This window comes from Aotus nancymaae, unplaced genomic scaffold (assembly GCF_030222135.1).
Source record: "Aotus nancymaae isolate 86718 unplaced genomic scaffold, 86718_ANA_hifiasm-v0.15.2.pri h1tg000028l, whole genome shotgun sequence".
NCBI lineage: Eukaryota > Metazoa > Chordata > Mammalia > Primates > Aotidae > Aotus > Aotus nancymaae.
In genome coordinates, this window is record NW_026988441.1 from 36,307,191 (window position 1) to 36,332,628 (window position 25,438).

Sequence of the window (25,438 nt, forward strand, 5' to 3'; positions counted from 1 at the left end):
CTTTGTGACCTGGCTGAGCCCACCACCTTGTCCTGGCCCCCCTGCCTGCCCTCCTGACTCCGAAGTTCTCAGCCTAGGCTCTCCGGGGGCGGATTCCCAGAGTCTGCCTCAATTTCAGGAATGTCGTTCCGATGCCATTCCTGGATGCCAGGCCTTTGCCTGGGCCGCTCCCTCTAAGTCACTGTTTAGCATTTTTTTATCTGATGCCTGGCATGGTTAACCCTTCAAGTGGCAGCTTGCCTGTGGCTGCCTCCAGGAAGTCTTGAAGACTCTCAGCCTGGGTCAAGAGCCTCTCCTTGGTCATGCACGATGATCCCAGTGCTTTGGGAGGCCAGTGAGGGCAGATCACCTGAGGTCAGGAGTTTGAGACCAGCCTGGCCAACACTGAAACCTCATTTCTACTAAAAATAAAAAAATTAGCTGGGTGTGGTGGCATGTGCCTGTAATCTCAACTACTCAGGAGGCTGAGGCAGAAGAATTGCTTGAACCTGTCTGGCAAAGATTGCAGTGAGCCAAGATTACACCACTGCACTCCAAACTGGACAACAGAATTAGACTCTGTCTCAAAAAAAGAAAGAAAGAAGGAAAGGAAAAGAAAAAAAGAAAGGCCAAGTGTGGATCCCAGCACTCTGGGAAGCTGAGGTGGGCAGATCACTTGAGTTCAGGAGTTCAAGACCAGCCTGGCCAGCATGGCAAAACCCTGTCTCAAAAAAATAAATAAATAAATAAAAATACAAAAGTTACCCAGGCGTGGTGGCAGGCACCTGCCATCCCAGCTACTTGGGAAGCTGATGCAGGAGAATCTGGGAGGCGGAGGTTGAAATGAGCCAAGATCAAGCCACTGCACTCCAGCCTGGGCAACAGAGGGAGATCCCTGGTCTCATGAAAAAAATAATAATAAAAAAAAATAAAAAATAAAATAAAAAGCCTCTCCTTGCCTTCACTGTCTCTGGTTGCTTCCTTGTACCCTGGTTAATCTGCCTTGTAACTGCCCAAGGATATATCTGTCTCCCTCACTGAATGAGGAAGGGCAGTAAACTAGTCCAAATCTTGGCCGGGCGCGGTGGCTCACACCCGTAATCCCAGCACTTTGGGAGTCCGAGGCGGGCGGATCACGAGGTCAGGAGATTGAAACCATCCTGGCCAACATGTTGAAACCCTGTCTCTACTAAAATACAAAAAAATTAGCTGGGCATGACGGCACACACCTGTAGTCCCAAGCTACTTGGGAGGCTGAGAGGGGAATCGCTTGAATGTGGGAGGCGGAGGTTGCAGTGAGCCGAAATCGTGCCCACTGCACTCCAGCCTGAGTGACAGAGCAAGACTCCATCTCAAAAAAACAACAACAACAAAAAAAACAAGTCAAATTCCTGTCTTAGCCCAACACTCACTCCAACTCAGGCCCCAGCCGTAATGTCACCTTTTCAGAGGGGCCCTGATTGACCAAAATCAAGTAACATCTCCTCGCTCTTCCTCACATTTCTGGAAAATTCTAGGGGTGTGTGGGAAAGTCATAAATGTCCTACCTCAGAGTCTGACCTTCTGGAGGCCTCAGACAAACACAGATTGGCCCCGAGCTCCTTTCAGCCTCCAGCAAGGTCACCAGGAAGTTGACATGTGTTAAGTGCCAGGTGCCTCTGTCATCTGTACTTTGCAACTGGGGAAAGTGAGGCATGGAGTCACCCAAGGTCATAAAGTAGGGAGTAGAAACTGGGTACCATGGCTCACACCTGTAATCCCAGCACTTGGGAGGCTGAGGTGGGCAGATCACCTGAGGTCAGGAGTTCAAGACCAGCCTGGCCAACATGGAGAAACCCCATCTCTACTAAAAATACAAAATTAGCCAGGCATGGGGGTGCATGCCTGTAATCCCAGCTACTCAGGAGGCTGAGGCAGGAGAATCACTTGACTCTGGGAGTCAGAGGTTGCAGTGAGCCAAGATCACGCCATTGCACTCCAGCCTGGGCAACAAGAGCAAAACTCCATCTCAAAAAATAAAAAATAAAATAAAGTAGGGAGTAGAGACCGGGACTTGGATCCAAGCCTGCCTGTCCTCTGTTGCCTGCCACCCGAGGTACCCTACCCCCAACGCCATCCCCCTGACGTCCAACCTCTCAGGCTGCAGCCAGGACCCGGGATGCCTGGCATCACTTAACATTTATTAGGCACCTACTGCATACCAACTACACCCTGGGATCCCAGCAGAGAACAGGGTAGACAAGAATTCCCATCCCCATGGAGCTGATATTCTGGACACGGTAGAGATGAGGGAGTGGCAAAGACTCTATATTTTGTTTCAATTTTTTTTTTTTTTGCAACAGAGTCTTGCTCTGTTGCCCAGACTGGTGTGCAGTGGCACAATCTCGGCTCACTGCAACCTGTGTCTCCCAGGTTCAAGTGATTCCCCTACCTCAGCATCCCAAATAGCTGGGACTCCAGGCTCGTACCACCATGTCCAGCTAATTTTTTTATTTTAGTAGAGACGGGGTTTCACCATGTTGGCCAAGATGGTTTTGATCTTGTGACCTCGTGATCCACTCACCTTGGCCTCCCAAAGTGCTGGGATTACAGGCATGAGCCACTGTGCCCACTTGGCCTTTTTTTTTTTTTTTTTTTTTTAAGAAATGGGGTCTTGCTATGTTGCCCAGGCTGGTCTTGAACTGGGCTCAAGCAATCTGCCCAACTTGGCCTCTCAAAGTGCTGGGATTACAGGCATGAGTCACCTTATTTGGCCCTGCATTTTGATAATTTGTTTGTTTTGTGATTGTCAGGTGAAGAGAAAAATAAGGCAGGAAAAGGAATGAGGAGTCAGGCAGTGGGGCTGCATTTTTTTTTTTTTTTTTTTTTTTTTTTTTGAGACCAAGTCTCACTCTGTTGCCCAGGCTGGAGTGTAGTGATACCATCTTGGCTTACTGCAACCTCCATCTCCCAGGTTCAAGTGAGTCTCCTGCCTCAGCCTCCTGAGCAGCTGGGATTACAGGTGCTAACCACCATGCCTGGCTAATTTTTGCATTTTTAGTAGAGACAGGGTCTGAACATGTTGGCCAAGCTGGTCTCGAACTCCTGACCTCAGGTGATCTGCCCACCTCAGCCTCCCAAAGTGCTGGGATTACAGGTGTGAGCCACAGTGCCCAGCAGGGCCACAGTTTTAAAGAAGGAGGTCAGGAAGCCCTCCCTGAGAAGGTGTGGAGATGAAGGAGGAAGCCATGGTGATAGAACATTCTAGAAAGAGGGAAGAGCCAGTGCAAAGGCCCTGAAACAGGGCCAGGCATTCTGGACTTGAGGCACAGAGAGGTGGCTCCTGTGGGTGGAATGGAGGAGTGTGCAGGAGGAGGTGAGGGCAGGGAGGTGACAGCCTTCCATCCATCCGCTTATTTATTTGAGATGGAGTCTCACTCATGTTGCCCAGGTTGGAGTTCAATGGTATGATCTCAGCTCACTGCAACCTTTGCCTCCTGCCTCAGCCTCCCAAGTAGCTGGGATTACTGGCACCCGCCACCACGCTTGGCTAATTTCATATTTTTAGTAGAGACGGGGTTTCACCATGTGGCCAGGCTGGTCTCAAACTCCTGACCTCAGGTGATCCACCCACGTTGGCTGCCCAAAGTGTTAGGATTACAGGCATGAGCCAACGCACCCGGCCTCCATTTATTTTTAGATAGGGTCCTTCTGTGCTGTTCAGGCTGGGGTGCAATGGCACAATCCTGTCACAGCAGCCTCAAACTCCCATAGCCTTCTGCTTACACCTGCCCTCACCAACATCCCAGATGGAGAAATAAAACCCAGAGAACCACTTCCCTCCCTTCCTGCCACTGTCTGGGTACCATCACCCCAAACAGCCCAGCCCTTATTCCCCTGTCCCTGCTGCGGCTCCATCACACCTGCCAATCACAGAGCAGAACCAGGGACAAGGGACACCCACTCCAAGTTTGGACGGGGATGGATGGAGGGAACAGTTCAGATCACAGTGCCCTGGCTGGGCAGAACCTCGGATCTAGGCTCCAGCATTCAAGTGTCCACATTCCCTCCCAGTGAAGCCCAGGTCTGTGGTGGGGGTGGGGAAGGTGCCCAGGCTCTCGTGGTGTACAGAGGGACTGAGTCCTCTCTCTTTTGCCTGGGAAGGGAGTGACTGCAGGCTAGAGGCTGGGCTGTCCACCAAATACACCCGCTGCTTGGCTTTTTTTTTTTCTTCTGAGACAGAGTCTTGCTTTGTTATACAAGCTGGAGTGCAGTGGTGTGATCTCAGCTCACTGCAACCTCCGCCTCCCTGGTTCAAGTAATTCTCCTGCCTCAGCCTCCTGAGTAGTTGGGACTACAGGCGTGCACCACTGCACCTGGATACTTTTTGTATTTTTAGTAGAGACAGAGTTTTGCCATGTTGGCCAGGCTGGTCTTGATCTTTCGACCTCAGGTGATCCACCTACTTCAGCCTCCCAAAGTGCTGGGATTATAGGCGTGAGCCACTGTGCCTGACCCTGTTGCTTGGCCTTTGCTGTTTGTCCTCAAGGCCCCTGATGAGGCCACTAACATCCCTGCATCCCTAGGGCTCCCGTCATCTGTCTAACAATGTCCTGGCTCCTTTATCCAGGTCCGTGCCCCGGCTGCTTGCCCACTGGCTGCTGCTGCGGCTTCCTCCTCCTCCTCCTCCCCTTCCTCCTCCTCCTCCTCCATCTCTTCTTCCTCCTCCCCCTCCTCCATCTCTTCCTCCTCCCCCTCCTCCTCCTCCCCTTCCTCCTCCTCCTCCTCCATCTCTTCTTCCTCCTCCCCATCCTCCTCCTCCCCTTCCTCCTCCTCCTCCTCCATCTCTTCTTCCTCCTCCCCCCTCCTCCATCTCTTCTTCCTCCTCCCCATCCTCCTCCTCCCCTTCCTCCTCCTCCTCCTCCATCTCTTCTTCCTCCTCCCCATCCTCCTCCTCCCCTTCCTCCTCCTCCTCCTCCATCTCTTCTTCCTCCTCCCCTTCCTCCTCCTCCCCTTCCTCCTCCTCCTCCTCCATCTCTTCATCCTCCTCCCCATCCTCCTCCTCCTCCATCTCTTCATCCTCCTCCCCATCCTTCTCCTCCTCCTCTTCCTCCTCTCCATCCTGTTTCTTCTCCTCTTCCTCCCTCCCACCCTCCTCTTCCCCACTGCCCTTCATCTCCTCTGCTGCCATATGCTCATCAGTACCCCTCCCTGGGCACTTCCTTCTCCTAGCTCAGCCGAGCCCCACTGTGTGCAGGGGAGGGGAGAAGCTTTGCCCACTGGGTGGTCCTCATTTCCTTCCTCCTGCTTCCCAGCCTTCAAGGTTCCAGCACTCCAGCGAAGGTGACCACCGCACAGACAGGATGACAGAGTAACAATGCCAAAGCAGTAGGGTCCCATAACCTTCCACCCCTTGAGCAAGGACTCTCCAGGGTCTGCTGTGGTTGGACTGGGGGTCCCCAAGGACCTTCAGTCTCTTCATCTGCTCCTCTCTATACTCTACGACTCCTTGCTCAGTTTGCTCCAGCCACCCCGGCCTCACTGCCATTCCTCCAACACACCATGCCTGTTCTAGCCTCAGGGCCTTTGCACCTGCTGGGCCTTCTGCCTGGAGCACCCTTCCTCCAGATGTCTAGCTGCTCCTTCAAACTTCATCCTTGTCCCCATCACCTTCTCCCTGCAGGAACATCAGCTCTGTAAGGCTTCCTGTGGCCACTGTCTGTCCCCAGTGTCTCACATTGCAGACACTTCCTAAGTCTGTGCTGAATGAACAAATGACAGACAGGGGTGGGAGGAAGGTGGGGGCCAGGCACAGGGCAGAAGGTGTCCCCAGGCCATGGCTGGTAGGAAATGATCACTCTTCAGACATAGTGTCGTGGGACCCTGGACTAAAATCTGTCTCTAGGAGTCCAGGAGGGTTAGGGAGGAAAAGCTGAGTTGAGCTCCAGCCAGTTCAGTGTGTTGGTGTGATAGCATCCTATTAACAAAGGTATAGAGTCCAGACTCAGGGAGGAGAAGGTCTCCTCTATGCTACCTTTTTTTTTTTTTTTTTTAAGACAGAGTTTTGCTCTTGCTGCCAGGCTGGAGTGCAATGGCACAATCTTGGCTCACTGCCATCTCTGCCTCCTGGGTTTTAAGTGATTCTCCTGCCTCAGACTTCTGAGTAGCTGGGATTACAGACATGCACCACCATGCCCAGCCAATTTTATATATATATATATATATATATATATATATATATATATATATATAGGCTGTTTTTTCTTCTTTTTTTTGAGACAGAGTTTCGCTCTTCTTGCCCAGGCTGGAGTACAATGGTGCAATCTCAGTTCACTGCAACCTACACCTCCCAGGTTCAAGCGTTTCTCCTGTATCAGCCTCCCAAGTAGCTGGGATTACAGGCATGCGCTACCATGTCCAGCTAATTTTCTATTTTTAGTAGAGATGGGGTTTCACCATGTTGGTCAGGCTCGTCTTGAACTCCTGGCCTCAAGTGATCCACCTGCCTCTGCCTCCCAAAGTGCTATGATTACAGGCGTGAGTCACCATGCCCAGCACACACACACACACACACACACACACACATTTTTTTTTAGTAGAGAAATAGGATTTCTCCATGTTGGTCAGGCTGGTCTTGAACTCTGGACCTCAGGTGATCCGCCCTCCTCAGCCTCCCAAAGTGTTGGGATTACAAGCGTGAGCCACCACTCCTGGCCAATTTTTGTGTTTTTAGTACAGAAGGGGTTTCACCATGTTGGTCAGGCTGGTCTCAAAATCCTCACCTCATGAACCACCCACCTTGGCCTCCCAAAGTGCTGGGATTACAGGCATGAGTCACTGCACTCAGCTTTTATTTTTCTTTTGAGACAGGGTCCCACTCTGTTGCCCAGGCTGAAGTGTAGCTCACTGCAACCTCCACCTCCTGGGTTCAAGCAATTCTCCTGTCTCTGCTTCCCATGTAGCTGTGATTATAGGAGCCAACCACCATGTTCAGCTAATTTTTGTATTTTTAGTAGAGACGGGGTTTCGCCATATTGACCAGGCTGGTCTCGAACTCCTGACCTCAAGTGATCCACCCACCTTGGCCTCCCAAAGTGCTGGGATTACAGGCGTGAGCTACCACACACCTGGCCTCTCTATGCTACTCTGGTCAGAGTCATGATGGGTCTGAGAGGCCTATTCAAGTGTGGCAAAGAAAAGCCTGTGCTTGACCAGGGGCGGCGGCTTGTGCCTATAATCCTAGTACTTTGGGAGGTTGAGGCTGGAGCCTTGCTTGAGGCCAGGAGTTCAAGACCAGCCTGGGCAACATAGTGAGATCCCCGTCTCTATAATTTTTTTTTTTTTTTTTTTTTTAAAGATTAGCTAGGCATGGTGGTGCATGCCTGAAGTCCCAGCTCTCAGAAGGCTGAGGTGGAATGAGCTCAGGAGGTTGAGGCTGTGGCGAGTTAAGATCATGCCGCTGCACTCCAGCCTGAGCGACACAGTAAGAGTTTGCCTTGGAAAGAAAGAAAGAGGACAAATGCAGTGGCTTATGTCTGTAATCCCAGCACTTTGGGAGGCTGAGGCATTTGAGCTCAATAGTTTGAGACTAGCCTGGGCAACATGGCAAAACTCTACAAAATCTCTACAAAAAAATGCAAAAATTAGCCAGGCATGGTGGCTCATGCCTGTAGTCCCACCTACTCAGGAGGCTGAAGTGGAAGGATTGCTTGAACCTGGGAGGCTGAGGTTGCAGTGGGCCAAGATTGCACCACTGCACCCAGCCTGAGTGATAGAACCAGAACCTGTCTCAAAAAAACAACAGCAAAAAAAAAAAAACAAAAAACACCGAAATGAAGAAAGAGAAAGAAAGAGAAGAAAGAAAGAAGGCTGTACTGAAATACTGAAAGGCTAAGGGAAGAGAACGGGGTTGAGGAAGAGCAGCCACAAAAGAGAGTAAGACACACCGGGCGCAGTGGCTCACGCCTGTAATCCCAGCATTTTGAGAAGTCGAGGCGGGTGGATCACCTGAGGTCAGGGGTTCGAGACCAGCCTGGACAACATGGCGAAACCCTGTCTCTACTAATAATACAAAAAGTAGCTGGGCATGGTGGCACACGCCTGTAGTCCCAGCTACTTGGGAGGCTGAGGCAGAAGAATCTGTTGAACCCAGGAGGCAGAGGTTGCAGTGGGCTAAGATTGCACCATTGCACTCCAGCCTGGGCGACAAGAGCGAAACTCCATCTCAAAAAAAGAAAAAAGAAAAGAAAAAGCAAGATGCCTACTGCTAAATTATCTAAACAGGGGTTTCAGGACCCTTTCCTCCTATTAAAGCCCCAGCTCCCTTGGCTCCCAGCTTTCCACCCACTCCTGGTTTTCCTTCTGCCCTCTTTCTGCTATCTTCCAAGCTCCCAGCTTGCTTCAAAGCCATCCTGTGCTGCGCCACCTGGGTGTCTAGTGGCACTGCAATTTCCAGATGCTGAGAACAGATTGCTGATTTGCACCTAAACCTACTCCCTCACGGCAGCTGCTCCCTCCCGGGCTCCTCCATACCTCTCCAAGATACACCCATGCCTCACCCATCCGTACCTCCACCTGGTCCAGCCCTATCATGCTCCCCTGGCCTGGTCTCCAGGCTCCTGCCTTTGACCCCTGCAGTCTGTTCCCTGGGATCAGAATAATGCCAAATGCATGTTCAAGGCCAGCAGGCTGGCTCTGCCCTTCCTCCTCTCCCCTCTGAATCTTATAACCCTGGCTTCGTGGTTCTCTCATCCAAGCACTCTGGCAGTTTCTCTCCTCTGCAATTTGCCCACTGGGCTCTCTGCCTGGTTAACTCCTACTCACCCTTAGTGACCCAGCCAACTATCACCTCCTCCAGGAGGCCTTCCCTGACTCCTTCTAAGGTTGAGTCAGGTGACTCCTCTGGACTCTCCCGAGGCATGGCTCTGTGATTTTTTTGTGTGTGTGAGACAGAGTCTCACTGTCATCCAGGCTAGAGTGCAGTGGCGCCATCTTAGCTCACTGCAAGCCCTGCCTCCCATGTTCAAGAGATTCTCCTGCCTCAGCCTCTCATGTAGCTGAGATTACAGGTACACACTACCACACCCAGCTAATTTTTGTATTTCTAGTAGAAACAGGGTTTCACCGTGTTGGCCATGCTGCTCTCAAACTCCTGACCTTAGGTGATCTGCCCGCCTCAACTTTCCAAAGTGCTGGGATTACAGGCATGAGCCACCACGCCTGGCCCCTCTGTGATATTTTAATAGCCTCCAGCTCTGATATTCTCATGATATTTTAATAGCCTGTTTAGCAAGTACTCATCACCAGCCAGGGATTCTTTATCTGTAGGTCATGACTGCTATTACCCCATTTTATAGGTGGAGAAACTGAGGCAGGAAGTGGTGAAGTCTGTGGCCCAGAGGCCAGGCCCTCAATTCAAACTGGCAGGACAGGGCAGGGGGCAGGCTGAAGCCCAGTCAGCAGGAAGGGAGCAGCTTGTGGTGCTCAGAGAAGGGGGCAGGGCAGGGAGCTCCCCAGGAGCCTGCCTTTCTGTGCCATCCCAAGGGTGGGAGGAGGGGACTTGGGTCCACTCATGCTGCCAACCGCAGTCATCCCAGCAGCTCCTGAGCCAAGATATTCTGTGCCAGGCACCAGGCCAACCACTTTATTCAACCTCCAGACAGCCTGGGTCAGGAGGTGGGCACTGTTCTGATTTTTTTTTTTTTTTTTTGAGATGGAGTTTCACTCTTGTTGCCCAGGCTGGAGCGCAATGGCGCCATCTTGGCTCACCGCAACCTCTGCCTCGCAGGTTCAAGAGATTCTCCTGCCTCAGCCTCCCGAGTAGCTGGGATTACAGGTGTGTGCCACCATGCCCAGCTACTTTTGTATTTTTAGTAGAGACAGGGTTTCTCCATGTTGGTCAGGCTGGTCTCGAACTCTCAACCTCAGGTGATCTGCCCATCTCTGCCTCCCAAAGTGCTGGGATTGCAGGCGTGAGCCACCACATCTGGCCAGTTCTGAATTTATCGAGGAGGAAATGGAAGGCCGTGCAGCCCTGAACTCCCACCTGGCGTTAGAGCCCTCCCCGGTTCCTTAGGGGTGTGGCTGCCACCGAGATCTGCCTAGCCTCTGCTTTCATTGATCTATGAACACTCCTAGGCTCAGATACTACTGACCCATTTTACAGATGGGCAGACCGAAGGTCAGAAACCTTTCCTTGGGGCCCCACAACCAATTAAATGACCAAGGCTCCCCCAACCCCCCAGGCTCAAAGTATCTCTGCTAGCAGTGGGTGACCTGGAAAAACAGGTAAGGAAAGTCCTCACTGCCTCCTCCTCCATGCCTGGCTGGGCCTGCTGGGGCCCAGGTGCACTGAATGACGCTTCTGATCAGCACCCCCAGCTCCACTTGTGTGTTTATTCACAGCAGCTGCTCCTGGAAGGAAGACTCATTTAAGGCTGGGTAGGCCGAGGGCTTCGAAGACAATGCCACAGTCCAGGAAACCTATCCCCCTAGAACACATCCAGGTCGCCCCAGTGGGGTCACCCTGGCCTCTGAGCTCAGATGCCCCAGACCTTGCCTGGGCTCAGACTGGAATCTATGGAGCGTTCTCCCATCTCATAGGTTTTGCAAACCACAACAGCCTCTCCCTGCCGGCTTCCCTGTTTCCTCCAGAGCGGGTTTCCCCCAAAGTCTCCCAACCCAGCAATGAAAGCCTCTTCTATATACTCCTAATTACCCAGGAGAAACATCTGTCCCCCACGCCCCACTTACAAGCAGACAGAGGAAGTAGACGATGCTCCTCCATCAAAGCGAAAATTTCAGTTCCCCCAGTTCCTTCACACCTTTCAGCCAGGTCAGGCCAGTAGCCCCCTTCCAAGTATCCTCATCTCTCCCACGGGATGTTCTTCTTAAGACACAATCCGATCATGCCATGCACCTGCTGTTGCAAGCCTCCTTGGTCCCCACCGCCCCGAGAACGGGTTCCACGCTCTCCTTACCGCTTCCCAGGCCCCAGCCAACCTGTCTCCACCTCCGACCCTCCCTCTCCGCGTTTCAGCCACGCTGGCCTCTTTTCTGCTCAGCACGCACTCGCCGGCTGGGCCCTGCCCCGCAATCTTGCAGTTTCCTGGGCCTAAAAAGCCCTCGCTGGCTGGTTCAACCAGGCTAAACGACACCATCCCCACCTGGGCACCTCCATCCCACACCGGCAGCCTGAAGCGTTAGCTTGGGCTTGGAATGACGTGTTTAAGCGGTTCTCTGAAGCCGTCTATGCGGCCGGCTGCGGGCTCCGAGGCCAGGGTCCCAGCTGCGTCCCCAGCCCTGGCACATTGGGGGCACGGGGCGCTCCCCCGGCTCACACATCCGGATTCCCCCGCGTGACGAGGCCGGGATCGCCCCTACTCACTCCCACCCGTTTCGCAGGCGCGTCCTCGGGCACCCGCGGCGCCCCGGCCCTCGTGGGGGAGTGCGGATCTCTCCGGGAGGCGGCCCAGAGGGGGAGCCCCGAGGGGACAGTCCCCGGCTGGGTGATGGGGGCCGGGCTGGGGCCGCCATGACCGCGGAGGCGGGGCCGGAGCCTGCCGTGAGTGCGGCGTTCGGGGCGGCGTTCGCGGCGCGGGGCGCTCGCTTACCTGGGGGCGCAGAAGGCCGGGCGCACCGGGGGCCGGCGGCGGGGCTGGGTACGGCGCGCCCGGCGGTGGACCTGGAGCAGCTGCAGACACGCACCACCCGCGCCACGCAGCCGGACTCTGCTCCCGGCCGGGCCTCGGCCCCCAGCCGGGGAAAAAAGGCTTGAGTGGGGGGAGCCCGGGGCGGGGGCGGTGCCGCGGGGCGGTGCCGCGGGGGCGGGGCGGGACTGGGAGCGCGCCCCGGAACGGTAGGGCCGAGAGGGGCGGGGCCTGGCGCAGTGCTGGGGACTTGGAGGGGCAGGGCCTGGAGCGGGTGGGAGGTCCTCCAGGCGCTTGTTCCCCTCGGCGCAACCAGGCCTCTTCCTGGCCCCCAATCTCGCGGCCGTCCCCGCCTCACCATTCCCGCCCCCGCCCCCGCCCCCGTTCCGCCCATCTCCGCCCCGCGGAGCGCCTGGCCCGGGTCCAGCCTCGCGTCTCTTGTCTGCGCCTTATCGCTCCCCTTTGAACCCAGCATTGTCCGCTGCGCGCTCCGTCCGGCCTCGGCTTCACCCCTGTTCGCTGTCTGTCTCCCCGGCCCCCTCCCGGGTCCCCTCTTCTGCCCTGGATGCTCGGGCTCCTCTCATCGCTCCACATCCCCACACTGCCGGGGTGCCCTGAGCCTCTGGGGCGCACTGTTGGGTGTGCACAGGGGAGGCCCAGACTTCTCCAGGCCTCAGCGGCCATCCTGGGCATCCCGAGTCTGGGGGCCTGTTGGAGGGCCAGGCCAGGCCAGGCCAGGCCAGTCCAGGGGTTCTCATGAAGCCCGCGCGGGGGCCAGCCGGGGCAGTGAGGGCATCCAGGCAAAGGCTGCGGTTTGGTGGGGTGCAGGGGTCAGGCGGCAGAGCTGGGGAGATAAGGCTGGGAGATAGGCCGGATGGGTGGTGGCGCAGACTTGGTTTTGGCTGAGGGCAACAGCGGTAGGGACAGGGTCCCCCGCTTACCTGGTAGAACCGAAAATGACCCGGTCTCAGCAGCGCGCAGGGGTAGGGAGCCTGGCGTGTCGGTGAATAGAGGACAGTCCCAGGAGATTTTGGAGTCGCTGGCCCACCGCGTGTCCTCTGAACAAGTGGCTTCACCTTTGGACAATAAGCCTTTGTAAAATGGGGATAATAAACCTTTCTCTGACTCGGCTCAGCAGACCCAAGACCCACAAGACCCATCGGGGTGAAGTTGGGGCCTCCCTGGCCATGGGGCCCTAGGCAAGCTGAGATTTGATTTCCTCATAGAGAAAGGGGGCCGGGGGCAGGGGCGGGGGGAAGGGAGGAGGCAGGAGACCTCTGTTGCAAGTGTGGAAGAACCTGTCCCTCCAAGTTCAGACTCCTGGCCTTTGCACTTGGCCTTCCCTCTGCTACACTGTTTCTCTTTTTGTTTCTTTTCTTTCTTTCTTTTTGAGACCAAGTCTCGCACTGTCACCCAGGCTGGAGTGCAATGCGGTGATCTCGGCTCACTGCAACCTCTGCCTCTGGAATTGAAGCGATTCTCCTGCCTCATTCTCCTGACTAGCTGGGATTACAGGCGCCGGCCACGACGCCTGGCTAATTTTTTGTATTTTATTTATTTATTTTTTTAGTAGAGGTGGGGTTTCACTATATTAGCCAGACTGGTCTCAAACTCCTGGCCTCGTCACAGATGTAAGCCACCTCTCCCTGCCTTCTCTTTTCTTAAAAAACAAAACAAGCCGGGAGCGGTGGCTCACGCCTATAATCCCAGCACTTTGGGAGGCCGAGGCGGGTGGATCACGAGGTCAAGAGATCGAGACCATCCTGGTCAACATGGCGAAACCCCGTCTCTACTAAAAATACAAAAATTAGCTGGGCATGGTGGTGCATGCCTGTAGTCCCAGCTACTCGGAGGCTAAGGCAGGAGAACTGCTTGAACCCAGGAGGCGGAGGTTGTGGTGAGCCGAGATCACGCCACTGCACTCCACCCTGGGTAACAAGAGCGAAACTCCGTCTCAAAAAAAAAAGAAAAAAATATATATCTGTTAGAGGCTGGGCGCGGTGGCAAACACCTGTAATCCCAGCACTTTGGGAGGCCGAGATGGGTGGATCACATGAGGTCAGGAGTTCAAGACCAGCCTGGCCAACATGGCAAAATCCCGTCTCTACTAAAAATACAAAACTTAGCTGGGCATGGTGGTGCGCACCTGTAGCTGCAGCTACTCGGGGGGCTGACACAGGAGAATCGCTTGAACCCAGGAGGTGGAGGTTGCAGTGAGCCAAGATCTCGCCACTGCACTCCAGCCTGGGCAACAGAGCGAGACTCCATCTCAATTTAAAAAAAAAAAAATTGACTGGGCACAGTGGCTCACACCTGTAATCTCAGCACTTTGGGAGACCAAGGTGGGCAGATCACGAGGTCAGCAGTTCAAGATCAGCCTGACCAACACGGTGAAACCTCGTCTCTACTAAAAATACAAAAATTAGCCAGGCATGGTGGCACATGCCTGTAGTCCCAGCTACTGGAGAGGCTGAGGCAGGAGTATTTCATGAACCCAGGAGGTGAAGGTTGCAGTGAGCCGAGACTGTGCCACCGCACTCCAACCTGGGTGACAGAATGAGACTCCATCTCAAAATTTTTTGTTAGAGATGGGAGTCTCATTCTGTTGCCCAGGCTGGAATGCAATGTCATGATCCTAGCTTATTGCAGCCTAGGACCCCTGGGCTCAAGCAATCCTCTCACCTCAGCCTCAGAGTAGCTAGGACTATAGACTCTTGCCACCATGTCTGGCTTTTTTTTTTTTTTAATTAAAAAAATCTTTGGTAGGCAGGGCATGGTGGCTCATGCTTGTAACCCCAGCACTTTGGGAGGTTGAGGCAGGTGGATCATCTGAGGTCAGGAGATTGAGACCAGCCTGGCCAACATGGCAAAACCCCATCTTTACGAAAAATACAAAAATTAGCTGGCACAGTGGTGTGCACCTGTAGTCCAGCTACTCAGGAGGCTGAGGCAGGAGAATCGCTTGAACCCAGGAGGTGGAGGTTGCAGTGAACCGAGATCACGCCACTGCACTCCAGCCTGGGTGACAGCAAGACTTCGTCTCAAAAAATAAATAAATAAATAAAAATAGGCTGGGCACAGTGGCTCACGCCTGTAGTCCCAGCACTTTGGGAGGCTCAGGTGGTCAAATTACCAGGTCAGGAGTTCAAGAGCAGCCTGACCAATATTGTGAAACCTTGTCTCTACTAAAAATACAAAAATTAGCCAGACGTGGTGGCGCACACTTGTAATCACAGCTACTCAGGAGGCTAAGGCAGGAAAATCCCTTGAACCCAGGAGGTGGAGGTTGCAGTGAGCCGAGATCATGCCACTGCACTCCAGCCTGGGTGACAGAGTGAGACTCTGTCTCAGAAAAAGAAAATGAAAAAGGAAATCTTTGATGGAGGTGGTGGGGTTTACTATGTCGCCCAGGCTGGCCTGGAACTCTTAGGCTTAAGTGATCCTTCCGCCTCCGCTTTCCGAGGTGCTGGGATCACAGGTGAGAGCCACTGTGCTCCAGCCTCTTTCCCTTTTCAAAAGCATGCGTCTCCTCCCTCAGCCCTCAGTCCCCTCCTTCCTCCTCCATTGCCTGCTCTACCGTCCTCCCACCATATTCACCTGTTTATTTTCCCCTCTCCTTCCCTACAAGAGCTTGTTTGCACACCTGATGAAGAAAGATAATAAAGCAATTTTTCTCAGTTGTTGTGACTAGGAAGCTCTTGAATATCACACCTTGCACCTTCAGGGGTGCTCAGAGTGTGGCATTTGTTTGTATTAATAATAATATACGACGGGGTTGGTGGCTCACATCTGTAATCCCAGCACTTTGGGAGGCTGAGAGGAGTGGATCGCTCAAGCTCAGGAGTTCGAGACCAGCCTGGGCAACATGGGGTGAGCCCGCCTCTACCAAGAATACAAAAGTTAGCCAGGCATGGTGGTGCGCTCCTGTAGTCCCGGCTACTCGGAAGGCTGAAGTGGGAGGATCACTTGAGCCCAGAGGTCAAGGCTGCAGTGAGCTATGATGGTGACACTGAACTCCAGCAGAGAGCCTAGGCAACATAGTGAGACCTCCATCTCTTCAAATAATAATAATAATAATAATAATATAAGGCCAGGTGTGGTGGCTCACACCTGTAATCCCAGTACTTTGGGAGGCTGAGGCCAGTGGATCATGAGGTCAGGAGTTCAAGACTAGCCTGGCCAATATGGTGAAACCCTGTCTCTGCTAAAGATACCAAAAATTAACTGGGTGTGGTGGTGCAAGCCTGTAATCCTAGCTACTTGGGAGGCTGAGGCAGGAGAATCGCTTGAACCCGGGAGGCAGAGGTTGCAATGAGCCAAGATCGCGCCATTGCACTCCAGCCTGGGAGACAGGGCGAGACTCTGTCTAAAAAAGAAAAAAAAAGGTACTCTAATACAGGATACATGGTGAAATGGTGGAGTCCAAGCCCCAGGAGAGAAGCTCCAGGACCCTGGAGAAGTGGAGTAGGGGAGCTCAAAAGAGGACCTGGGTGGGCCAGGGCTGGGGAGAGATTTCAGTTGGAAGGTACCACATGGGCCAAAGGCTGGGAAGCTGGAGAAAGACAGCCGGGGTCAGCCAGGCAGGAAGGGACCCAGGCTGCACCCTCTGCAGTTGGGCAGCGTCTCGCCTGCCTCCACCTTCCACCTCGATCCCTAAGCTCAGGAGCTCAGGCCAGACCTCAAGCTCAAGCTCTCTCAAGAGTTGGTTACTGTTCAGGGCAGGCTTCCCAGAAGAGGTGACATCTGAGCCCTGAGAGACAAGCGGGGGTTGGGGGGAGTCTATACTGACAGTGTTTCCCGGGAGGACAGCAGGGCTGGCCCAGCCAGAAAAAGCCCTCCTGGGTTCTCTCCAGGGAGAGGCACCAATGGACTCATTTATTTATTTCGAGATGGAGTCTCACTCTGCCCTCCAGGCTAGAGTGCAGTGGCGTGATCTCAGCTCACTGCAACCTCTGCCTCCAGGGTTCAAGTAATTCTCAGCCTCCCGAGTAGCTGGGATTACAGGCGAACACCACCATGCCTGGCTAATTTTTGTATTTTTATTAGAGACAGGGTTTCATCATATTGGCCAGGCTGGTCTTGAACCCCTGACCTCAAGTGATCCCTCGAGGGATTATGGCATGAGCCAGTGTGCCCAGCCAAGAATTGGACTTAAAATTAGGAAAGAACAGAGTGGGAGGCTAGGGAAGGTGTCTCCCCACTGTGGGCAGCTGGGTGGGAGCACCTGGGGCCTGGTTAGGGGGTGATGGACAGGAGTAGAGGGAGGGATTCCAGGGGGGATTTAGAGGTCAAATTACCAGGGCTCAGGAGATAAGGGGAGGCAAGAGCCAGGTTGGCTGGTGGCAGTGGGGGCCACCTCCTCTCCAGCCTCTGCTTGCCTCCCTCCAAGGGTCCTCCCTGCTCCATGCCTAAAAATCCTCATCTGCCCAGAGTAGTTACTTGGCACCTGGTCCCCTTCACCTGCCACCTGGCCCCCTTCACCTGCCACCTGGCCTTGCCCAGCTCCCCAGGGCACTTGGCAACCCAGCATGGGTCCAGCAGGCTAACCGGTTCTCACTGATGATGCCTCCTGCCAAGCCAGGCCCTGCACCACCTCAGGTTCCTGGTGGCTGAGCCCTACAAGCCTGGGTGAGGAAAGGGCAGTGGCAAACCTTGTCCTGCCCTTTCCCTTTGGAGCAGTGACAACCCGGTCAGTGCCAGGGGCTGTGCAAAGGAATGTACAGAGATGGACACATCTGGCCCTCTCCTTGAAGCAGGTGCACTCAAGCGTCCCATTTTAGAACAGCTGTGAGGGCTCAAGCCTGTAATTCTAGCACTTTGGGAGGCCGAGGTGGGAGGATCGCTTGAGCCCAGGAGGTTTTTTTTTTTTGTTTTTTTTGAGATGGAATTTTGCACTTGTTGCCCAGGCTGGAGTGCAATGGCGAAATCTCGGCTCACTGCAATTTCTGCCTCCTGGGTTCAAGTGATTCTCCCGCCTCAGCGTCCCAAGTAGCTGGGACCATAGGTGTGCCCCACCACGCCTGGCTAATTTTTTTTTTTTTTTTTTTTTGAGATGGAATCTCACTCTGTTGCCCAGGCTGGAGAGCAGTGGCAAGATTTCGGCTCACTGCAACCTCCGCCTCCGGGGTTCAGCAGTTCTCCTGCCTCAGCCTCCTGAGTAGCAGGGATTACAGGTGCTTACCACTATAACCACCAAGCCCGGTTAAATTTTGTGTTTTTAGTAGAGACAGGGTTTCATCATTTTGATCAGGTTGGTCTAGAACTCCTGACCTCATGATCCACCCTCCTCGGCTTCCCAAAGTGCTGGAATTACAGGTGTGAGTAACCGCACACAGCTAATTTTTGTATTTTTAGTACAGATGGGATTTCTCCATGTTGGCCAGGCTGGTCTCCAACTCCTGACCTCGGGTGGTCTGTCTGACTCCCAAAGTGCTGGGATTACAGCCATGAGCTACCATGCCGGGCCTAAAAAATTTTAAGAATTAGCTGGGTGTGGTGGCACATACCTGTAGTCCCAGCTACTTGGAAGGCTGATGCAGGGGGATTACTTGAGTCCAGGAGGTCAAGGCTGCAGTGAGCCATGATTGCACCACTGCACTCCAGCCTGGGTGATAGAGCAAGACCCTGTCTCTAAATAAACAAGCAAAAATCCCATTTTACAGATGAACTGAGTGGTGCAGTAAGCTGCTCAAAGCCACAGAGCCGCAAGGTGGAGGAAGTGGGAGGAGGTGCTTGTAACCTAGCTCTGCCTACCGTTATCTCTGTTCAGCAGATAAGAAAAACCTTGAACCCAGGAGGTCAAAGTTGCAATGAGCCGAGATCATGCCGTTGCACTCTAGTCTGAGGGATAGAATGACACACCGTCTCAAAAAAAAAAAAAAAAAAAAAAAAGGCAAAAGAAAGCCTGGAGCCAGACGCATTGTGACCAGCTATCCCATGTTCTGGAGACTGAAGAATTTCCCGGAACACAGAATTTTTAGGGCTAATGTCAGGACAGTCCCAAGCAAACCAGGATGCTTGGTCACCCTACCAAGAGGTGAGATGACTTCCCCAAGGTCACACAGCCAGGACAAAAGCCCGCAGGCCAGCACTGGCCTATCCCCTCTCCTAGACTTGATGGGGAGGGCTTGAGGGGAACCCTGGAAGCAAGTTGTTGTTGCTTTTCCTTTGTGTCAAAATTCCTTTTTTAAAAAAATTCAGTAGTGTTTGGGGGTACAGGTGGTTTTTGGCTACATGGTCAAATTATCACTAAAGAACTGATTAGTGGGCCTGGTGCGATGGCTTACGCCTGTAATCCTAGTGCTTTGGGAGGCCAAGGTGGGTGGATTACCAGGTCAGGAGTTCCAGACCAGACTGGCCAATGTGGTGAAACCCCGTCTCTACTAAAAATACAGAAATTAGTCGGGTGTGGTATTGTACACCTGTAGTCCCAGCTACATGGGAGGCTGAGACAGGAGAATTGCTTGAACCCAGGAGGCAGAGGTTGTAGTGAGCAGGGATGGTGCCACTGCACTGGGTGACACAGCAAGACTCTGTCTCAGAAAACAAAACAGAACACCTAATTTGTGGTGATTTCTGAGACTTTGGTGCACTTGTCACCTAAGCAGTGTACACTGTACCCAGTATAGTGATTTCTGAGATTAGTGGTGATTTCTGAGACTTTGGTGCTCCCACTGCATCTGATATGTAGTCTTTCATTCCTCATCCCCCTCCCACCCTTTCCCTCTGAGTCCCCAAAGACCATTATATATATATTTTTTGTTTTGTTTTTTGAGACAGAGTCTCACTCTGCCACGAGGCTGGAGTGCAGTGGTGCAATCTCAGCTCACTGCAGCCTCTGCCTCCTGGGTTCAAGTGATTCTCCTGCCTCAGCCTCCTGAGTAGCTGGGACTACAGAAACCTGCCACCACACCCAGCTAATTTTTGTATTTTTAGTAGAGATGGGGCTTCACCATGTTGGCTGGGATAGTCTCGCTCTCCTGACCTCATTAATTCACCCACCTCAGCCTCCCAAAGTGGTGGGATTGCAGGTGTGAGCAACCGAGCCTGGCCCATTATATTATTATTATTATTATTACTATTTTGAGACAGAGTTTCACTCTGTCACCAGGCTGGAGTGTAATGGCACTATCTTGGCTCACTGTAACTTCTGCCTTCCAGGTTCAAGCGATTCTTGTGCCTCAGCCTCCTGAGTAGCTGGGATTACAGATGCCTGCCATCACACCCAGTCAATTTTTATATTTTTAGTAGAGACACAGTTTCACCATGTTGGCCAGGCCGGTCTTGAACTCCCAACCTCAAGTGATCCACCTGCCTCAGCCTCCCAAAGTGCTGGATTACAGGCGTGAGCCACTGCACCTGGCCTATATTATTCTTTTTTTTTTTTTTTAAAGACAGGGTTTCACCATGTTGGTCAGGCTGGTCTTGAACTCCCGACCTCAGGTGATCCACCCACCTTGGCCTCCAAAGTGCTTGGATTACAGGCATGAGCCACCATGCCCGGACATTATTCTTTAAAAAAAAAAAAAAAGTTTTTTTTTTTTGAGACAGTTTTGCTGTGTCAGCCAGGCTGGAGTGTAGTGGCACGATCTCAGCTCATTGGAACCTCCACCTCCTGGGTTCAAGCGATTCTTCTGCCTCAGCCTCCTGAGTAGCTCGGACTATAGGCATGTGCTACCACACCTGGCTAAATTTTGTAGTTTTAGTAGAGACGGGGTTTCACCATGTTGGCCAGGCTGATCTAGAACTCCTGACCTCAGATGATCTGCCTGCCTTGACCTCCCAAAGTGCTGAGATTACAGGCATAAGCCACTCCTAGGAGTTCTTTGATATCAGTACATCAAAAGGTCTTTTTCCCTTCCTTCCTTCCTTCCTTCCTTCCTTCCTTCCTTCCTTCCTTCCTTCCTTCCTTCCTTCCTTCCTTCTCTCTGTCTCCGTCTTTCTTTTCTTTTTTGAGAGAGGATCTCACTCGGTCACCCAGGCTGGAGTGCAGTGGCACAGTCATAGCTCACAGCAGCCTCCACAACTCCTGGGCTCAAGTGATCCTCCTGCCTCAGCCTCCAGACTAGCTGGGACTACAGGCATGCACCACCACACCTAGTTTATTTATTTATGTTTTGTAGAGATGGAGTCTCCTTCCTGCCTTTCTCTTTCTTGGGAAAGTGAGTGTTTTATTTTGTGTTACTTGGCAACAGCTTTAGAGATATAATTTTCTTACCATTCAATTTACCTATTTCAGGTTTTCAAGTCAAAGGTTTTTGTTCCATTCACAGAGTTCAGTGGTTCTTGCCATCTTTTTTTTTTTCTTTTTCTTTCTTTTTTTTTTAGAGACAGGGTCTCGTTATGTTGCCTAGGCTGGAGTGCAGTGGCTGTTCGCAGGCGCGATCCCACTACTGATCAGCATGGGAGTTTTGACCTGCTCCGTTTCCGACCTGGGCCGGTTCACCCATCCTTAGGCAACCTGGTGGTCCCCCGCTTCTGGGAGGCCACCATATTGATGCCGAACTTAGTGCGGACACCCGATCAGCATAGCGCACTACAGCCCAGAACTCCTGGGCTCAAGCAATCCTCCAGCCTCAGCTTCCGAGTAGCTGGGACTACAGGCATGTGCCACCATGCCCGGCTAATTTTTTTGTTTTTTAGTCGAGACGGGGTTTCACCATGTTGACCAGGATGGTCTCGATCTTTTGATCTTGTGATCCACCCGCCTCAGCCTCCCAAAGTGCTGGGATTATAGGCATGAGCCACCGCGCCCAGCCAATTGTATATACTTACCAGGTACAGTACTTTTGGAACCACTTTGCTCGTTTTTTTTCTTTTTCTGTCTTTCTTTTTTATTTTTTGAGACAGTCTTGCTCTGTCGCTCAGGCTGGAGTGCAGTGGTATGACCTTGGCTCACTGCAACCTCCACCTCCTGGGTTCAAGCAATTCTTCTGTCTCAGCCTCCTGACTCCTGAGTAGGTGGGAGGCCCCCACCACCACCTCCGACTAATTTTTGTGTTTTTAGTAGAGACAGAGTTTTGCTATGTTGACCAGGCTGGTCTCGTACTCCTGACCTCAGGTGATTCGCCCGCCTCGGCCTCCCAAAAGTGCTGGGATTGCAGGTGTGAGCCACCATGCCCAGCCTAGGTGGTTGTTTTTGATCCAAGCAACAGTGGATGAATAACCTGGTGCAGAGGTCACATCAACCCAGCATGAACAGATCTCATGAGTAAATTCCTAGAAGTGGAATCACTTGTCAAAGGGTGGAAGCAGGTGTATCTTTGATAACTATTGCCAAGGGTTTCCCTACAAAGGACTCTACCCTCCTCATGTTATCAAACATTGCTAATCTTTGCTAATCTGAGAGGTTTAAAAGTATGTAGTTCTCATTTGCATTTTTATTATTTCAAGTGAGGTTGAACATCTCTGTGATTAAAAAATGGATCTCGCGGGGCACGGTGGCTCACGCCTGTAATCCTAGCACTTTGGGAGGCCAAGACGGATGGATCACAAGGTCAAGAGATCGAGACCATCCTGGCCAACATGGTGAAACTCCGTCTCTACTAAAAAATACAAAAATTAGCCGGGCGTTTGGCACACGCCTATAGTCCCAGCTACTCAGGAGGCTGAGGTGGAAGAATCACTTGAACTTGGGAGGCAGAGGTTGCAGTGAGCTGAGACTGCGCCACTGTGCTCCAGCCTGGCGGCAGAGCAAGATTCCATCTCCAAAAAACAAGGATCTCGGCCAGGCGTGGTGGTTCACACCTGTAATCCCAGCACTTTGGGAGGCTAAGGCGGGCAGATCACAAGGTCAGGAATTTGAGACCAGCCTGGCCAATATGATGAAACCCCATCTCTACTAAAAATAGAAAAATGACCCGGGCATGATGGCAGGCTCCTGTAGTCCCAGCTACTCAGGAGGCTGAGGCAGGAGAATTGCTTGAACCCAGGAGATGGAGGTTGCAGTGAGTCGAGATTGCACCACTGTGCTCTAGCCTGGGTGACAGAGCAAGACTCCATCTCAAAAAATAAAAATAAAAAAATAAAAAATAAAAACTGGATCTCAGTCAGGCTCGGTGGCTCACATCTGTAATCCCAGCACTTTGGGAGGCCAAGGGGGCAGATCACAAGGTCAGAAGTTCGAGTCCAGCCTGGCCAACATGGTCAATCCCCATCACTACTAAAAATGCAAAAATTAGCTAGGCATGGTTGCACATGCCTGTAATCCCAGCTACTCAGGAGGTTGAGGCAGGAGAATTGCTTGAACCCAGGAAGTAGAGGTTGTGGTGAGCTGAGATCACACCATTGCACACCAGCCTGGGCAACAAGAGTGAAACTCTGTCTCAAAACAAAACAAACAAAACAAAACCGGATCTCAGGGCCATGCATGGTGGCTCATGCCTGTAATCCCAGCACTTTGAGAGGTCAAGGCCAGAGGATGCTTGAGGCTAGGAGTTGGAGATGAGCCTGGGCAACATAGTCAGATTCCGTCTCTCTCTCTCTCTCTCTCCCTCTCATTTTTTCAAAGTGGATCTCATCCAGGTGTGGTGGCTCAAGCCTGTAGTCTCAGCTACTCAGGAGGCTCAGCAGGGAGGATCCCTTGAGTCAGGAGTTTGCAGCTTCAGTGAGCTATGATTGCACCAGTGCCCTCTAGACTGGGCAACAGAGCAAGATCTTATTTCTAAAATAAAACTTTTTTTTGAGATGGAGTCTAGCTCTGTCACCCAGGCTGGAGTGCAATGGTGCCATCTTGGTTCCCTGCAACCTTTTCTTCCTGGGTTCATATGATTCTCCTGCCTCAGCCTCCCAAGTAGCTGAGATTACAGGTGCCCACCACCAAGCCCGGCTAATTTTTTGTATTTTTAGTAGAGATGGGGCACTATATTGGCCAGGCTGGTCTCAAACTCCTGACCTCAGATGATCTGCCTGCCTCAGCCTCCCAAAGTGCTGGGATTACAGGCATGAGCCACCATGCCCGGCCTTTAAAATAAAACATGTTTAAACATGGACCTCTAGTCTTTCCCTGGAAACTTTTTGCTTTTGCAGGGAATGGGATTTTTATTATTGGTTTATAGAGTCTCTTTATTTTCATTGTGGTAAAATACATATAGAGGCTCTTTTTAGTATTAAGGAAATTATTTCCTATTCTATGAGCTGCAATCTTCTCCCTCCCCGCCTCTCCCCCACTTTTTCTTTCTTTTTTTTTTTTTTTTTTTGTGATAGACTCTCGTTCTGTTGTCCAGGCTGGAGTGCAGTGGCACGATCTCAGCTCATTGCAGGCCCCACCTCCCAGGTTCAAGGGATTCTCCTGCCTTACCTCCAGAGTAGCTGGGATTACAGGCACGTGCCACCACACCCAGCTACTTTTGTATTTTTAGTAGAGGCAATTTCACCATGTTGGCCAGCTGGTCTTGAACTCCTGACCTCAAGTAACCTGCCCGCCTCAGCCTCTCAAAGTGCTGGGATTGCAGGAGTGATCCACTGCACCTGGCCCTTTGGTGGCTTTTACATTTCTTTTTCTATTCTTTCTCTTTTTTTTTTTGAGACAGAGTTTTGCTCTTGTTGCCCAGGCTGGAGTGCAATGGTGTGATCCCGGTGGAGTGCAACCTCTGCCTTCCAGGTTAAAACAATTCTCCTGTCTCAGCCTCCTGAGTAGCTGGGATTACAGGCACCTGCCACTATGCCTAGCTAATTTTTGGTATTTTTAGTAGAGATGGGGTTTCACCATGTTGGCCAGGCTGGTCTCAAACTCCTGACCTCAGGTGATTCGCCCGCCTTGGCCTCCCAAAGTGCTGACATTACAGGTGTGAGCCACCATGCCGGCCTTATGTTTATTATTTTTTTAAAATGCCTTTCTTGTGCATTTAGTTGTACATCAGCCTTCCACTCCCCCCCAAAAAAGCCTTTCCTGGCTGAGCCCAGTGGCTTATACCTGTAATGCCAGCCTTTGGGAAGCTGAGATGGGAGTATTGCTTGAGCTCAGGGGTTTGAGGCTGCAGTGAGCTGTGATTGCATCACTGCACCCCAGCCTGGGTGACAGAGTGAGACTCTTGTCTCAAGAAAAACAAAAATTAAAAATAATAATTTGAGTGTAGAAAAGGCCTTTTTTTTCCTTTTCTTTCTGTTTTTTTTTTGTTTTTTTTTTTTTTGAGACGGAGTTTCGCTCTTGTTACCCAGGCTGGAGTGCAATGGCGCGATCTCGGCTCACCGCAACCTCCGCCTCCTGGGTTCAGGCAATTCTCCTGCCTCAGCCTCCTGAGTAGCTGGGATTACAGGCATGCGCCACCGTGCCCAGCTAATTTTTGTATTTTTAGTAGAGACGGGGTTTCACCGTGTTGACCAGGATGGTCTTGATCTCTTGACCTCGTGATCCACCCACCTCGGCCTCCCAAAGTGCTGGGATTACAGGCTTGAGCCACCGCGCCCGGCCTCTGTTGTTTTGTTTTTTAGAGATAGTGTCTTGCTCTGTGGCCCAGGTTGGAGTGCAGTGGTATGATCATAGCTCACTACGGCCAGGACCTCCTGGGCTCAAATGATCCCTCTGCCTCAGCCTCTTGAGTAGGTGGGACTACAAGCATGAGCCACCACACCAGGCCATATATGACCTTCTTATAAGGCCACCAGTCATTGGATCATATCACACCTTTATCCAGGATAACATCATCTTAACTTGGTTACAACTGCAAAGACCCTGTTTCTTTCTTTCTTTTTTCTTTTTTTTTGAGGCAGAGTCTTGCTCTGTTGCTCCGGCTGGAGTGCAGTGGGATAATCTTGACTCACTGCAACCTCTGCCTGCCTGGTCCAAATGATTCTCCTGCCTCAGCCTCCCGAGTAGCTGAGACTACAGGTGC

The 25,438-nt window shown here is 52.2% G+C and overlaps 1 protein-coding gene across 7 annotated transcripts in view; it reads right to left on the bottom strand.

Annotated features, from left to right (window-relative positions):
• The window catches only part of CERS4 (ceramide synthase 4), a 55,341-nt gene extending 42,775 nt beyond the window's left edge, over positions 1 to 12,566 (bottom strand). The window contains exons 1-2 of one of the 7 annotated variants that reach the window (XM_064381954.1): positions 10,711 to 11,145; positions 10,234 to 10,371 (exon numbers count right to left, since the gene is read on the bottom strand). In XM_064381954.1, the coding sequence (XP_064238024.1) occupies positions 10,234 to 10,277 (44 nt within the window). In that variant the 5' untranslated portion in view covers positions 10,278 to 10,371; positions 10,711 to 11,145. Of the gene's footprint in view, positions 1 to 10,233; positions 11,214 to 11,570; positions 11,603 to 12,547 lie in introns of those variants that run through there. The other 6 variants (XM_064381958.1, XM_064381959.1, XM_064381961.1 and 3 more) reach the window with 6 other exon arrangements.
• Between the last annotated feature and the right edge of the window lie 12,872 nt (positions 12,567 to 25,438).